The sequence below is a fragment of the Vulpes vulpes genome, chromosome 3 (assembly GCF_048418805.1).
Source record: "Vulpes vulpes isolate BD-2025 chromosome 3, VulVul3, whole genome shotgun sequence".
Lineage (NCBI taxonomy): Eukaryota > Metazoa > Chordata > Mammalia > Carnivora > Canidae > Vulpes > Vulpes vulpes.
Genome location: NC_132782.1, coordinates 47737138 through 47751190, shown reverse-complemented (window position 1 = coordinate 47751190; position 14053 = coordinate 47737138). Strand labels below are relative to the sequence as shown.

The 14053-nt window shown below is 37.1% G+C and overlaps 1 protein-coding gene across 8 annotated transcripts in view; it reads right to left on the bottom strand.

Annotated features, from left to right (window-relative positions):
* The window catches only part of IFT80 (intraflagellar transport 80), a 127801-nt gene that overhangs the window by 78599 nt on the left and 35149 nt on the right, over positions 1-14053 (bottom strand). For all 8 annotated transcript variants that reach the window (XM_026016446.2, XM_072752370.1, XM_072752375.1 and 5 more), the window contains 2 exons: positions 11815-11924; positions 28-117 (listed from right to left, as the gene is read on the bottom strand). In XM_026016446.2, the coding sequence (XP_025872231.2) occupies positions 28-117; positions 11815-11924 (200 nt within the window). The remainder of the gene's footprint in view (positions 1-27; positions 118-11814; positions 11925-14053) is intronic.

The window sequence follows — 14053 nt, the reverse complement described above, 5'->3', positions numbered from 1 at the left end:
CAGGTGATATATTCAAACATCACATACCTTATATTTACAATCCTCACCAGCAGACAAAATTAAATCACTGACAGAGTTCCAATCTACTTTTAGAATAATGCCATCATGAGCTTTCCACTATGAGAAAAAAATAAGAAATTAAATATAACTTTAAGAGCACTGAAAAGTTTTGGGGTTTTTTTGTTTGTTTTTTGTTTTTAAGAAAAGACATTTTGCCTCTCTAATGATTCTCTTGTCCTGTCCTTGGAGATTCCTATCTTCCTAGCATAGCTGTTATGCATAACCTTATCTGTTTGTTTCATTTCTAATTTAAAGTAATGAAAACACTTAGCATTATGACATCTACTATATAGCTTTACCTCCTTATAAATCTCCTCTATTGCCTGGACTCCAGATGGAAAATCTCTTGCTATTAAACTATTTATTCCAAGCTTGATGTGTGTGTGTGATAACCCTGGACTGAATCCAAATCTTGCTCTCTTTTATAGCTGATCCAATTAAAGATAATGCTTTCATTCTTATTTACTAATTCTTTTCTTTTTAAAAAACTTTTATCACATAACCATCTTCCTTAGTACTCTGTTCATTCTCTTCTGCATATTATCCTAAGCCTCATTCTCTTTACCTTCATGTCTCTAGTCACTGAACTCTGTAAGACACCTCTGCTGCATTTACCATATAACAAAAGGATGTTTTCCACAGATATGTACATATTCTATACATATATATATATATATAGAATGCATACATATATCTATTACCCAGAAACTGGCAATCTAGAATGTAAGCATGGATCCCTTCTTGCTTTTAAATACAATCAATTCATTTAGCACATGAATTTTACCATGTTTAGGCAGAATAGTATAACTGAAAAACAATTAATTTTCTTTGAAGACCATAGGTATGTTTTAATGTCTAAGCCAATTAACTTCACATCAAAGAGTAAACCATGTTAAAGGCTCTCTATAGACAATTCCCAACCTACTGTTCCTTTTTTTTTTTTAATTTCAAGATTTTACTTAAATTCAAATTAGTTAACACATAGTGTAGTATTAATTTCAGGAGTAGAATTTGGTGATTCATCACTTGCATATAACCCAACACTCATTACATCAAGTGCCCTCCTTAATGCCCATCACCCAGTGACCCCATCCCCCCAACCACCCCCCCTCCAGAAACCCTCAGTTTTATTCCGTATAGTTAAGAGTCTCTTATGGTTTGCCTCCTTCTCTGTTTATATCTTATTTTTCCTTCCCTTCCTCTATGTTCACCTATTTTGTTTCTTAGATTCCTCATATGAATGATATCATATGGTATTTGTCTTTCTCTGACTTATTCACTTAGCATAATACCCTTTAGTTCCATCCACATCATTGCAAATGGCAATATTTCACTCTTTTTGATGAGAGTATTCCATTGTATATATTATACATATATACCACATTATATATTTATAATATATATATCACATTTTATATATATTATATATGTGTATAATGTGTATATATATATATATATATATATATATATATATATATATGCACACCACATTTTCTTTACGCTTTCATCAGTTGATGGGCATTTAGGCTATTCCCATATTTTGGCTATTGTGGACATTGCTGCTATAAACATTGGGGTGCATATGCCCCTTTGAGTCACTCTTTTTGTATCCTTTGAATAAATACTTAGTAGTGCAATTGCTGGATCATAGAGCAGTTCTATTTTTAACTTTTTGAGGAACCACTTTACTGTTTTCTAGAGTAGCTGCATCAGCTTGCATTCCCACCAACATGTTATTTCCTGAGTTGTTCAATTTAGCCACTTTGATTGGTGTGAGGTAGTATCTCATTCTGGTTTTGATTTGTATTTCCCTGATGATGAGTGATGTTGAGCATCTTTTCATGTGTCTGTTAGCATTTCTAGGTTTTCTTTGGAGAAATGTCTGTTCATGTGTTCTATTTCTTTTTTTTTATTTTCTTTTTTTCAATAATAAATTTATTTTTATTGGTGTTCAATTTGCCAACATACAGAATAACACCAGGTGCTCATCCCGTCAAGTGCCCCCCTCAGTGCCCGTCACCCATTCACCCCCACACCCCGCCCTCCTCCCCTTCCACCACCCCTAGTTCATTTCCCAGAGTTAGGAGTCTTTATGTTCTGTCTCCCTTTCTGATATTTCCTACCCATTTCTTCTCCCTTCCCTTCTATTCCCTTTCACTATTATTTATATTCCCCAAATGAATGAGAACATAAAATGTTTGACCTTCTCTGATTGACTTATTTCACTCAGCATAATACCCTCCAGTTCCATCCACATTGAAGCAAATGGTGGGTATTTGTCATTTCTAATGGCTGAGTAATATTCCATTGTATACATAAACCACATCTTCTTTATCCATTCATCTTTCGATGGACACCGAGGCTCCTTCCACAGTTTGGCTATAGTGGACATTGCTGCTAGAAACATCGGAGTGAAGGTATCCCAGCGTTTTATTGCATCTGTATCTTTGGGGTAAATCCCCAACAGTGCAATTGCTGGGTCATAGGGCAGGTCTATTTTTAACTCTTTGAGGAACCTCCCACAGTTTTCCAGAGTGGCTGCACCATTTCACATTCCCACCGACAGTGTAAGGGGGTTCCCTTTTCTCCATATCCTCTCCAACATTTGTGGTTTCCTGCCTTGTTAATTTTCCCTACTCTCACTGATGTGAGGTGGTATCTCATTGTGGTTTTGATTTGTATTTCCCTGAAGGGAAGTGAAGCAGAGCATTTTCTCATGTGTGTGTTGGCCATGTTTATGTCTTCCTCTGTGAGGCGTCTGTTCATGTGTTTGCCCATTTCATGATTGGATTGTTTATTTCTTTGCTGTTGAGTTGAATAAGTTCTTTATAGATCTTAGAAACTAACACTTTATCTGATACGTCATTTGCAAATATCTTCTCCCATTCTGTAGGTTGTCTTTTAGTTTTGTTGACTGTATCCTTTGCTGTGCAAAAGCTTCTTATCTTGATGAAGTTCCAATAGTTCATTTTTGCTTTGGTTTCTTTTGCCTTTGTGGATGTATCTTGTAAGAAGTTACTGTGGCCAAATTCAAAAAGGGTGTTGCCTGTGTTCTCCTCTAGGATTTTGATGGAATCTTGTCTCACATTTAGATCCTTCATCCATTTTGAGTTTATATTTGTGTATGGTGAAAGAGAGTGGTCTAGTTTCATTCTTCTGCATGTGGATGTCCAATTTTCCAAGCACCGTTTATTGAAGAGACTGTCTTTCTTCCAGTGGATAGTCTTTCCTCCTTTATCGAATATTAGTTGACCATAAAGTTCAGGGTCCATTTCTGGATTCTCTATTCTGTTCCATTATCTATGTGTCTGTTTTTGTGCCAGTACCACATTGTGCCAGTACAGCTTTGTAGTACAACCTGAAATCTGGCGTTGTGATGCCCCCAGATATGGTTTTCCTTTTTAAAATTCCCCTGGCTATTCGGGGTCTTTTCTGATTCCACACAAATCTTAAAATAATTTGTTCTAACTCTCTGAAGAAAGTCCATGGTATTTTCATAGGGATTGCATTAAACGTGTAAATTGCCCTGGGTAACATTGACATTTTCACAATATTAATTCTGTCAATCCATGAGCATGGAATATTTTTTCCATCTCTTTGTGTCTTCCTCAATTTCCTTCAGAAGTGTTCTATAGTTTTTAGGGTATAGATCCTTTACCTCTTCGGTTAGGTTTATTCCTAGGTATCTTATGCTTTGGGGTGCAATTGTAACTGGGATTGAATCCTTAATTTCTCTTTCTTCAGTCTCATTGTTAGTGTATAGAAATGCCATTGATTTCTGGGCATTGATTTTGTATCCTGCCACGCTACCAAATTGCTGTATGAGTTCTAGCAATCTTGGGGTGGAGGCTTTTGGGTTTTCTATGTAGAGTATCACGTCATTGGCGAAGAGGGAGAGTTTGACTTCTTCTTTGCCAATTTGAATGCCTTTAATGTCTTTTTGTCGTCTGATTGCTGAGGCGAGGACTTCCAGTACTATGTTGAATAGCAGTGGTGAGAGTGGACATCCCTGTCTTGTTCCTGATCGTAGGGGAAAAGGCTCCCAGTGCTTCCCCACTGAGAATGATATTTGCTGTGGGCTTTTCATAGATGGCTTTTAAGATATCAAGGAATGTTCCCTCTATCCCAACACTCTGAAGAGTTTTGATCAGGAATGGATGCTGTATTTTGTCAAATGCTTTCTCTGCATCTAATGAGAGGATCATATGGTTCTTGGTTTTTCTCTTGCTGATATGATGAATCACACTGATTGTTTTACGAGGGTTGAACCAGCCTTGTGTCCCGGGGATAAATCCTACTTGGTCATGGTGAATAATTTTCTTAATGTACTGTTGGATCCTATTGGCTAGTATCTTGTTGAGAATTTTTGCATCCATGTTCATTGTTCATCAGGGATATTGGTCTGTAATTCTCCTTTTTGGTGGGGTCTTTGTCTGGTTTCGGAATTAAGGTGATGCTGGCCTCATAGAACGAATTTGGAAGTACTCCATCTCTTTCTATCTTTCCGAACAGCTTTAGTAGAATAGGTATGGTTTCTTCTTTAAACGTTTGATAGAATTCCCCTGGGAAGCCATCTGGCCCTGGACTTTTGTGTCTTGGGAGGTTTTTGATGACTGCTTCAATTTCCCCCCTGGTTATTGGCCTGTTCAGGTTTTCTATTTCTTCCTGTTCCAGTTTTGGTAGTTTGTGGCTTTCCAGAAATATGTCCGTTTCTTCTAGATTGCCTAATTTATTGGCATACAGCTGTTCATAATATGTTTTTAAAATCGTTTGTTTGTATTTCCTTGGTGTTGGTAGTGATCTCTCCTTTCTCATTCATGATTTTATTAATTTGAGTCTTCTCTCTCTTCTTTTTAATAAGGTTGGCTAATGGTTTATCTATCTTATTAATTCTTTCAAAGAACCAACTCCTGGTTTTGTTGATCTGTTCCACAGTTCTTCTGGTCTCGATTTCATTGAGTTCTGCTCGAATCTTTATTAACTCTCTTCTTCTGCTGGGTGTAGGATCTATTTGCTGTTTTTCTCTAGCTCCTTTAGGTGTAAGGTTAGCTTTTGTATTTGAGTTCTTTCCAGGTTTTGAATGGATGGTTGTGTTGCGATGTATTTACCCCTCAGGACTGCTTTTGCTACATCCCAAAGATTTTGAACGGTTGTATCTTCATTCTCATTAGTTTCCATGAAATCTTTTTAATTCTTCCTTAATTTCCTGGTTGACCCTTTCATCTTTTAGCAGGATGGTCCTTAACCTCCACGTGTTTGAGGTCCTTCCAAAATTCTTGTTGTGATTTAGTTCTAATTTCAAGGCATTATGGTCTGAGAATATGCAGGGGACGATCCCAATCTTTTGGTATCGGTTCAGACCCGATTTGTGACCCAGTATGTGGTCTATTCTGGAGAAGGTTCCATGTGCACTTGAGAAGAATGTGTATTCAGTTGAGTTTGGATGTAAAGTTCTGTAGATATCTGTGAAATCCATGTGGTCCAGTGTATCATTTAAAGCTCTCGTGTCTTTGGAGATGTTGTGCTTAGAAGACCTATCGAGTGTAGAAAGCGCTAGACTGAAGTCACCAAGTATAAGTGTATTATTATCTAAGTATGTCTTGACTTTGGTTATTAATTGATTGATATATTTGGCAGCTCCCACATTCAGGGCATATATATTGAGGATTGTTACGTCCTCTTGTTGGATAGATCCTTTAAGTATGATATAGTGTCCCTCTTCATCTCTCACTACAGTCTTCGGGGTAAATTTTAGTTTATCTGATATAAGGATGGCTACCCCTGCTTTCTTTTGAGGACCATTTGAATGGTAAATGGTTCTCCAACCTTTTATTTCCAGGCTGTAGGTGTCCTTCTGTCTAAAATGAGTCTCTTGTAGACAGCAAATAGATGGGTCCTGCTTTTTTACCCAGTCTGAAACCCTGCACCTTTTGATGGAGTCATTAAGCCCGTTCACGTTCAGATTTACTATTGACAGATATGAGTTTAGATTCATCATGATACCTATTCTGTCCTTGTTTTTGTGGATTGTTCCACTGGACTTCTTCTTAAAGGGGAATTTTAAGAGTCCCCCTTAAAATTTCTTGGCAGAGCTGGTTTGGAGGTCACATATTCTTTCAGTTCCTGCCTGTCTTGGAAGCTCTTTATCTCTCCTTCCATTCTGGTGAGAGCCTGAAAGCCTTGCTGGATAAAGTATTCTTGGTTGCATGTTCTTCTCATTTAGGACCCTGAATATATTCTGCCAGCTCTTTCTGGCCTGCCAGGTCTCTGTGGAGAGGTCTGCTATTACCCTAATACTCCTCCCCATAAAAGTCAGGGATTTCTTGTCTCTTGCTGCTTTAAGGATCTTCTCCTTATCTTTGGAATTTGCAAGCTCCACTATTAAATGTCGAGGTGTTGAAACAGTTTTTATTGATTTTAGGGGGGATCTCTCTATTTCCTGGATCTGAATGCCTGTTTCCCTTCCTAGATTAGGAAAGTTTTCAGCTATGATTTATTCAAATACATATTCTGGACCTCTGTTCTTTTCGGCGCCTTCGGGAACCCCAATTAAACGTAGGTTTTTCTTCCCCAGGCTGTCATTTATTTCCCTTAATCTATCCTCATGGTCTTTTAATTGTCTCTTTTGTCATCAGTTTCTCTCTTTGCCCTCAACTTGTTTTCTATGTCACTTTTGTTCTTCCACCTCATTAACCCTCGTTGTTAGGACTTCTAGTTTGGATTGCATCTCATTCAATTGATTTTTAATTTCTGCCTGATTAGATCTAAATTCTGCAGTCATGAAGTCTCTTGAGTCCTTTATGCTTTTTCTAGAGCCACCAGTAGCTTTATAATAGTGCTTCTGAATTGGCTTTCTGACATTGAATTATAATCCAAATTTTGTAACCCTGTGGGAGAAAGGACTGTTTCTGATTCTTTCTTTTGAGGTGAGGTTTCCCTTCTAGTCATTTTGCTCAGTGCAGAGTGGCCAAAAACAAGTTGTATTGGGAAAAGGAGAAAAAGAGAGGAGAGAAAGAAGGAAAGAAAAGAGAAAAAGAAAAAAGAAAAAAGGAAGAAAAAAAGAGAAGAAAAAGAGAAAGAAAAAAGGGTGGGGGAAGCAAACAGAAATCAAAAAGCAAAACAAAACAAAACAAAAATATGGGGGAGTAACTTCTGATCCTGTATACTTTATGTCCCTTGACTTCCCCTGGACCTGGTCCGTCCAGCTGGTCTTCTGGGGGAGGGGCCTGTTGTGCTGATTTTCAGGTGTTAGCACTTGGGGGAGCTGCTCTGCCCCTGCCTGGTGCAGGACTCAGTGGGGGTTGTTCACCCTGTGAGGCCCCGGGAGGAAGCCACAGTGGCGGGGGCAGCTCTGGGACCCTGGAGTCAGCTCCCGCAGTAGCTCTGGGGCTCTCCGTCTGCAGGGCCTGGAGGCTCCGGGGCGGGGCCGCTGATCTGCTCAGCTCGGGGCAGGAGCGTCCTCGCTGTCCTGGGCCCTCCCGGCCTCTGCCTGTCCCGGGGGAGGCCGGATCCTGGGCTGTGTCCCGGCGCCCTGTGCTCCGGGGCCTGCGCTGTTGGATTCCCGCTCCCGCCCCGCAGCCCCCTCCGCGGAGCCGCCGCCCGAGCCCCTCCGAGCTGCTCCGGGTCCCGCCGTGCGCGCTGCAGCCCTTAGGGAGCTCGGGGCGCTCTCCCGGGGCGCAGGTGCCTGTTAGTGTCCCAGGGAGCCCGAGGGCATCCCCGCCCTCCTGGGGTCCTCCTCTAACTCCCTGTGAGCGCCTTTCTCCGGGTCGGTGATTTCCTGTTCTGGGGACACTCGCCCCGGCCTCAGCCCAGCTCCTCCCGGGCCCCTCCCCCTTGGAGCTCTTTTGTGTCTTTATTTCTTTTTCCCCGTCTTCCTCCCTTGATCGAAGCGCGAACTCTTCTCACTGTAGCGTTCCAGCTGTTCTCTCTTTAAATCTCAGGCCGAATTCATAGATTTTCAGGATGATTTGAAGGTTTTCTAGGTAATTTGTTGGGGACAGGTGACTTGGGGACCCTACTCTTCTGCCATCTTGCCCCTCCCCTCTTCTATTTCTTGACTGGATTTTTTTTTGGGGGGGGGGTGTTGAGTTTGATAAGTTCTTTATAGATTTTGGATACTAGCCCTTTATCTGATATGTCATTTGCAAATATCTTCTTCCATTTTGTTGGTTGCCTTTTAGTTTTGTTGTTTCCTTTGCTGTGCAGAAGCTAAAATTATCTTGATCAAGTCCCAACAGTTCATTTTTACTTTTGTTTCCCTTTACTTTAGAGACATGTCTAGTAAGAAGTGGTGGTGGCCAAAGTCAAAGAGGTTGCTGCCTGTGTTTTCCTCTAGGATTTTGATGGATTTCTGTCTCACATTTCAGTCTTTCATCCATTTTTAACTTATTTCTGTGGATGGTATAAGAAAGTTGTACAGTTTAATTCTGCATGTGGCTGTCCAGTTTACCATTTGTTGAAGAGACTGTCTTTTTTCCGTTGGATACTATTTCTTGCTTTGTTGAAGATTAGTTGACCATAGAGTTGAGGGTTCATTTCTGGGTTCTCTATTCTGTTTCACTGATCTATGTGTCTGTTTTTGTGCCAGTACAATACTGTCTTAATGATTACAGTTTTGTAATACATCTTGAAGTCCAGGATTGTGATGTCTCCAACTTTGGTTTTCTTTTTCAACATTACTTTGGCTATTTAGGATCTTTTCTGGTTCCCTACAAATTTTAGAATTGTTTGTTCTAGTTCTGTGAAAAATGTTGGTATTATTTTGATAGGGGTTACACTGAATGTGTAGATTGCTTCAGGTAGTACAGACATTTTAACAATATTTGTTCTTCCAATCCATGAGCATGAAATGTCTGTCTATTTCTTTGCATCTTCCTCAATTTCTTTCACAAGTGTTCTATAGTTTTCAGAGTACAGATCTTTTACCTCTTTGGTTAGATTTATTCCTAGATATCTTATGGTTTTTAGAGCAATTATAAAAGGGATCAATTCCTTGATTTCTCTTTCTGCTGCTTCATTATTGGTGTATAGAAATGCAACAGATGTCTATGCACTGATTTTATATCCTGCAACTTTGCTGAATTCCTGTATCAGTTCTAGCAATTTTTTGCTGGAGTGTTTCAGGTGTTTTACATAGAGTATCATGTCATCTGCGAAGAATAAAAGTTTGACTTATTTCTTGCCTATTTGGATGCCTTTTATTTCTTTTTGTTGTCTGATTGCTGATGCTACGACTTCTAGCACTATGTTGAACAACAGCCCAACCTTTCGCTCTTAATGTACACAGAGTAAAATATTAAATTAGGGTCAAATAAGTTCTAAGAATAAGCAATAATTCATAGCTTGCTTTACTCAAAATATATAAAAATATATACTCTCAAAAACAAATTTTGATAATATACTTTAAAAAGCATTCACACAATTTACCACCAAATTAATATGATATTTTGAAATAATCTTCAAGGACAAAAATAACAATACATAAACACAGATATGTATATATACACACACACACACACACACACACATACACATACATACATAGAGATTCTCAAGAGCCTCATTTCAAAGCTACAAAAATAAATTTTTGCATATTCAAAAGTTAGGGACAAAATACAATTTAAACTTTCCTTATGCTATGATTTAGGATTATTTATATACTACTTATATTTATATATTATACATAAGCCATAGAAAGTTATCAATTATTTCTCAATGTACCAAACATTTTGTAAAATTCCTTTGAACAACAAGCTCCTTGAGGGCCAGAACCATGTTCTGTTTCATTTTGTGTTATCTCTCACGTGGCATAGTATCTGGTATATAGTATGTATATACTACATTTTCACTGAATGAATAAATAAACAAAAGTCTCCTTACTATAAAACCAAGTTCTGGGTCTCTAGAAGAGTCCCTAGAGCTTTTAAGGGAAATCAGGTATATACTTTTGAACTGTATTTTACAAGCAAGAATACGTTTGTATTTTTTGTGGACAATCTAAATCTGAATATGTGTTTATGCCCAGGTAAACTGCTACAGCTTTAGTTTACCAAAAAGAAAAAAAAAAAAAAGAAAATTTGCATTAAGTTACTAATTATACTTTAACTCCTCTTCCACTCTAGTTGAATTTTAGCAATGGGTACTTTTTTTTTTCCTTTCTTTTTTTTTTAATGGGTACTTTTCTTTCACTCCACTCTGTGCTAGCCCAAAGGTTCTACCTAAACCACTAAACTATAATTTACTAATGGTAATATATGGTATCTTTCTGAGTTTCATTATATAAGCCTAATTTTAGGTATCTCAATAAATCACATAACTATAAACTGAAAGATTCATCTTTCCTGGTTCTGCAGATTTTTGGAGTTTAGAGGTATGGAAGGATTTAGGTATGGAAGGATTTTGACTACAGGCAAGCAGGACTAGTTCTCTTTCAGTTTCTTCCATTTGCCCAAATTCTTTACCTTAGCTGCCTAAGAGCAAGTAAGGACTTGTATCTTCTATTTCTTGTTTGTCCCACAGTTCTTAGCAGAGTGTTCTGCATGCAGTAAAAATGTAAATGCATATTGACTTTATGAAATATATATAACATAATCTACACAGAAATTATAAATATGGAAACTCAATGTCATTTCTATCTCCTTACACCCCAAAATCTCTACCTAATCAACTGTTAAATCTGATACTTCTTCTTTAAATACTTTTATACCCTTTGTAGCTGTTTAATCTCCAGCACCAAATCCCTTACTTAGGACTCAGTCATTCTACATTTTTTTTCTGGTCTCTTTGGCTCTAATTTATTAAGGACTGATTAAAAGGTTGAGATGACATAATAACTCACATAGTAATATCTATAGTAACAACTCTGTATTGAATGCTTACTGTATACACTCAATATGCTTTTTGTACATACTATCATATGCACTTTGCAATTTAACTCATTTAATCCTCACAACAATCCTATAAATAGGAATTAGCATCACAACTAAGAGATGAGAAAGCTGAGAATCAAAGATACTTTTTAACTTGCCTAAAGTTATGTTCAGGTAAATAAGTGAACTTTTGAAACCAAGTGACTAACTCTGAAGCCTGTATTTTTATTATCCACACTACCGTGTCATTATCAAAATATGAAGAAAATGATTCTGCCTTTTAACACTGAAATCAAACATCAAAAATCCTGAATACAGGCTTAAAAGTTTTCCATTAATTTGTCATACTCTGACCTGTCTTAACTGTCACCATTGTTTTGCTTCTATATAGTTAGTTAAATTATATACACCTAATTTGTTCTAAACATTACAATGACAACCTCTCCACTCTAAAAATTCTAAAATAAGGTCTTAGAGAAAACTTAAGTGTATTGAAGAGGAGGAGGATGCTAGTTATAGTGATAAAAAACAGTCTAAACAAGCTTTTAAAATTTTATGATTTTGTCCTGTTTTGTCTCAAATCTATACATGTGAGGCTGACTCCGCTAAATTCAAAGATGCCTATCATGCCAAATCATGTGACAATTTAGTAACTCAAAACACATTTATGATTTACTGGTATAATGTAAGTTGAAATAAGGAGGAAGTAAACCTTGTTAGAAACATAACCAGATATCCCCTATTCTGTAATAAAGGCCAATAAAAACACACACTTAAAAGCCTCAGACAAAAAGACCACCCAGAAGAAAGTGACTCTTAAGAAAGTGACCTCTCACTTAGCAGTCCAGCAGATCCTGATAACAGTTTACAAATGCCTGAAAAGTACCTGTAAAACTTTAGCATTTGGTTGAAGAGGTTTAATGATCAACTGCTTGCCTGCTGTGTAAAGAACCTTTTCTGAATCAGGGCCCCATGCTACTGAATATACTGGTGTTCCTGTAAAAAGGAAAAGAAAACAAAACAATAGATTTTCATTATTATGCCTTATAATAAGAGATTTAAAAGGATCAAAAAAGCAATGTAGAGTGTCATTTTGTTTCCTTCTTATTCAATGGCCCTTTCAACTTGGACCATAGCCTGACACTGAAACACAGACTGAGTTAATATTGACCATTGAAAATCTACTGTAAACAACTGATAAACTATTTTTAACTAATTTTGATCTTGCTGAGAAAATATGATAGGTGTTTTTAGGAATTCAGTATAGTGTGCTATTGAAATATAAAACATAAAATAAATACATTTCATTATTTTAGGGTATAAAGAAGTATCAGAAAAGTCATGAGTTATCATTTCCCACCAACAGCCATCTATGCTTAAACGGACTCTATGCATAAGATGACTTAAATTTTCCATACAAAAATATATATGGTATATTCACCTTATTGATTAATTCCCATTACTGAGGTTACTACAAGAAATAGACCTATACTCATCTGCTGCTTTAAGCAGTTCTCTAATGGACACAAATACCCTACCCCAAAATGATCTATCCTTCCTACCTATGAATTTATAAATGGCAAATTAAATATTAGATTAGGGAAAGTTTTGCTATAGTGTGGCTTTGGCCTGAAAGCTAAGCTAAGAAGGTTTCAGACACCATATAACCAGGATGAAGGTGACTTACACTTTCAGGGGAAAAGTACATGTTTGATTCACGTGCCATTCTATAAATTACTTTAAATCTCCTAGGATAGGAATTTAGAGAAGGTATTTTTTAACTGCACGCCTTTCTATATTATCTAATATCTTCTAGAAGACTGTACTTTACTTGAGCCTTTTAAAAAAATGATTATTACAGCTACCTAAACCATTAAACAATCTGTACCCCACTGTCTGACCCAGTTATTATCCATTAGGAAGCTGAATCAAGGTCATACAATTAATCTATGAAATATTAATCCATTTATATTTCTAAAGCCAAGTTTTCAAAAATTGTCTTGAGCTCCTAAGTCAGACTACTGTAGCAGTCGACTTTCGTGAATGAATAAGACATTCTTAGTAAAATGAAATCTGAATCTGAGGATTTATGGGCAATCAATAGATTTAATTGTTAATTTAAGTGGGAAACCCAACCCATGCTAATCAACAGGGAGTAACCCTCAGTAAGATAGCTGGAAGCCTCAGTAAGATAAAGGCTTGTGTTCAAGTGGTACCCTACTTCTTTCATTCCATTTTCTTCCCAATCAGAATACAATTCAACTGTGAGCAAATCTCAGTGGTTTAAGTGATTTAGAAAGTCTAGTTTAGACCTAGTCCAAAAAATCCTGAAGCATGCCTTTCATGATTTAGTTTAAATATTATATTGGGTCTAAATATGCTATACAGTCGATGACATCTAGGATTTTTCTGTATCAGAGGAACCCACAGATGCCCAACCTCACTCAGAAGGCACTTCTTTGGTACTTGGTAAGTACATTCTCTTGGAATATTCTCTGGAAGTAGCCAGAAGCTGACCTGGATTTCACAAGTAAATCGTCAACAGAATTCAACTCTAATAAACTCCTCAGAAAATGTAAATCAAAATTTCAGATATATCAAATGTGGCTCCTCTGGAGTACTGGAAGGGAATATGGGTGGAAAATTTATTTGATAGGGTAGAAAGCTTATATTATAGGTACCTTATTTCCATTACTTCAGTTGTAATTATTGTACAAAAAAAGTAAATTAATATATTTTAATTAAAGACTATCAAACCATCATGAATACTAAAATACTTTCTGGGGTTTACACTAACCTAAGACAAACAACTACCCCCAAGGAAATAATTCAGTAAATACAACTCCCATTGAATTATACAGGATGTGACTCTAGCCCTTTAGTTGTGGTAAAAGGCACAGCTGGGGTATAGGATGAGGAGCTAGGGACGCTTTTGTCCTCTTTAACATAGAATTTGTGGCCTCATTAAGTCAGCTGTGTCACCATTTCCTTGCTTATAAATCTTATAAATCTTCAAAATACTTTTCTTCCCTGTTGGGACTTGGGAGTTTATTCATTTCCTGTTTATAAAATATTTTAAAACAATACCAATGTCAAAAAAAGTATAAGAACTTATAGTATAAAAC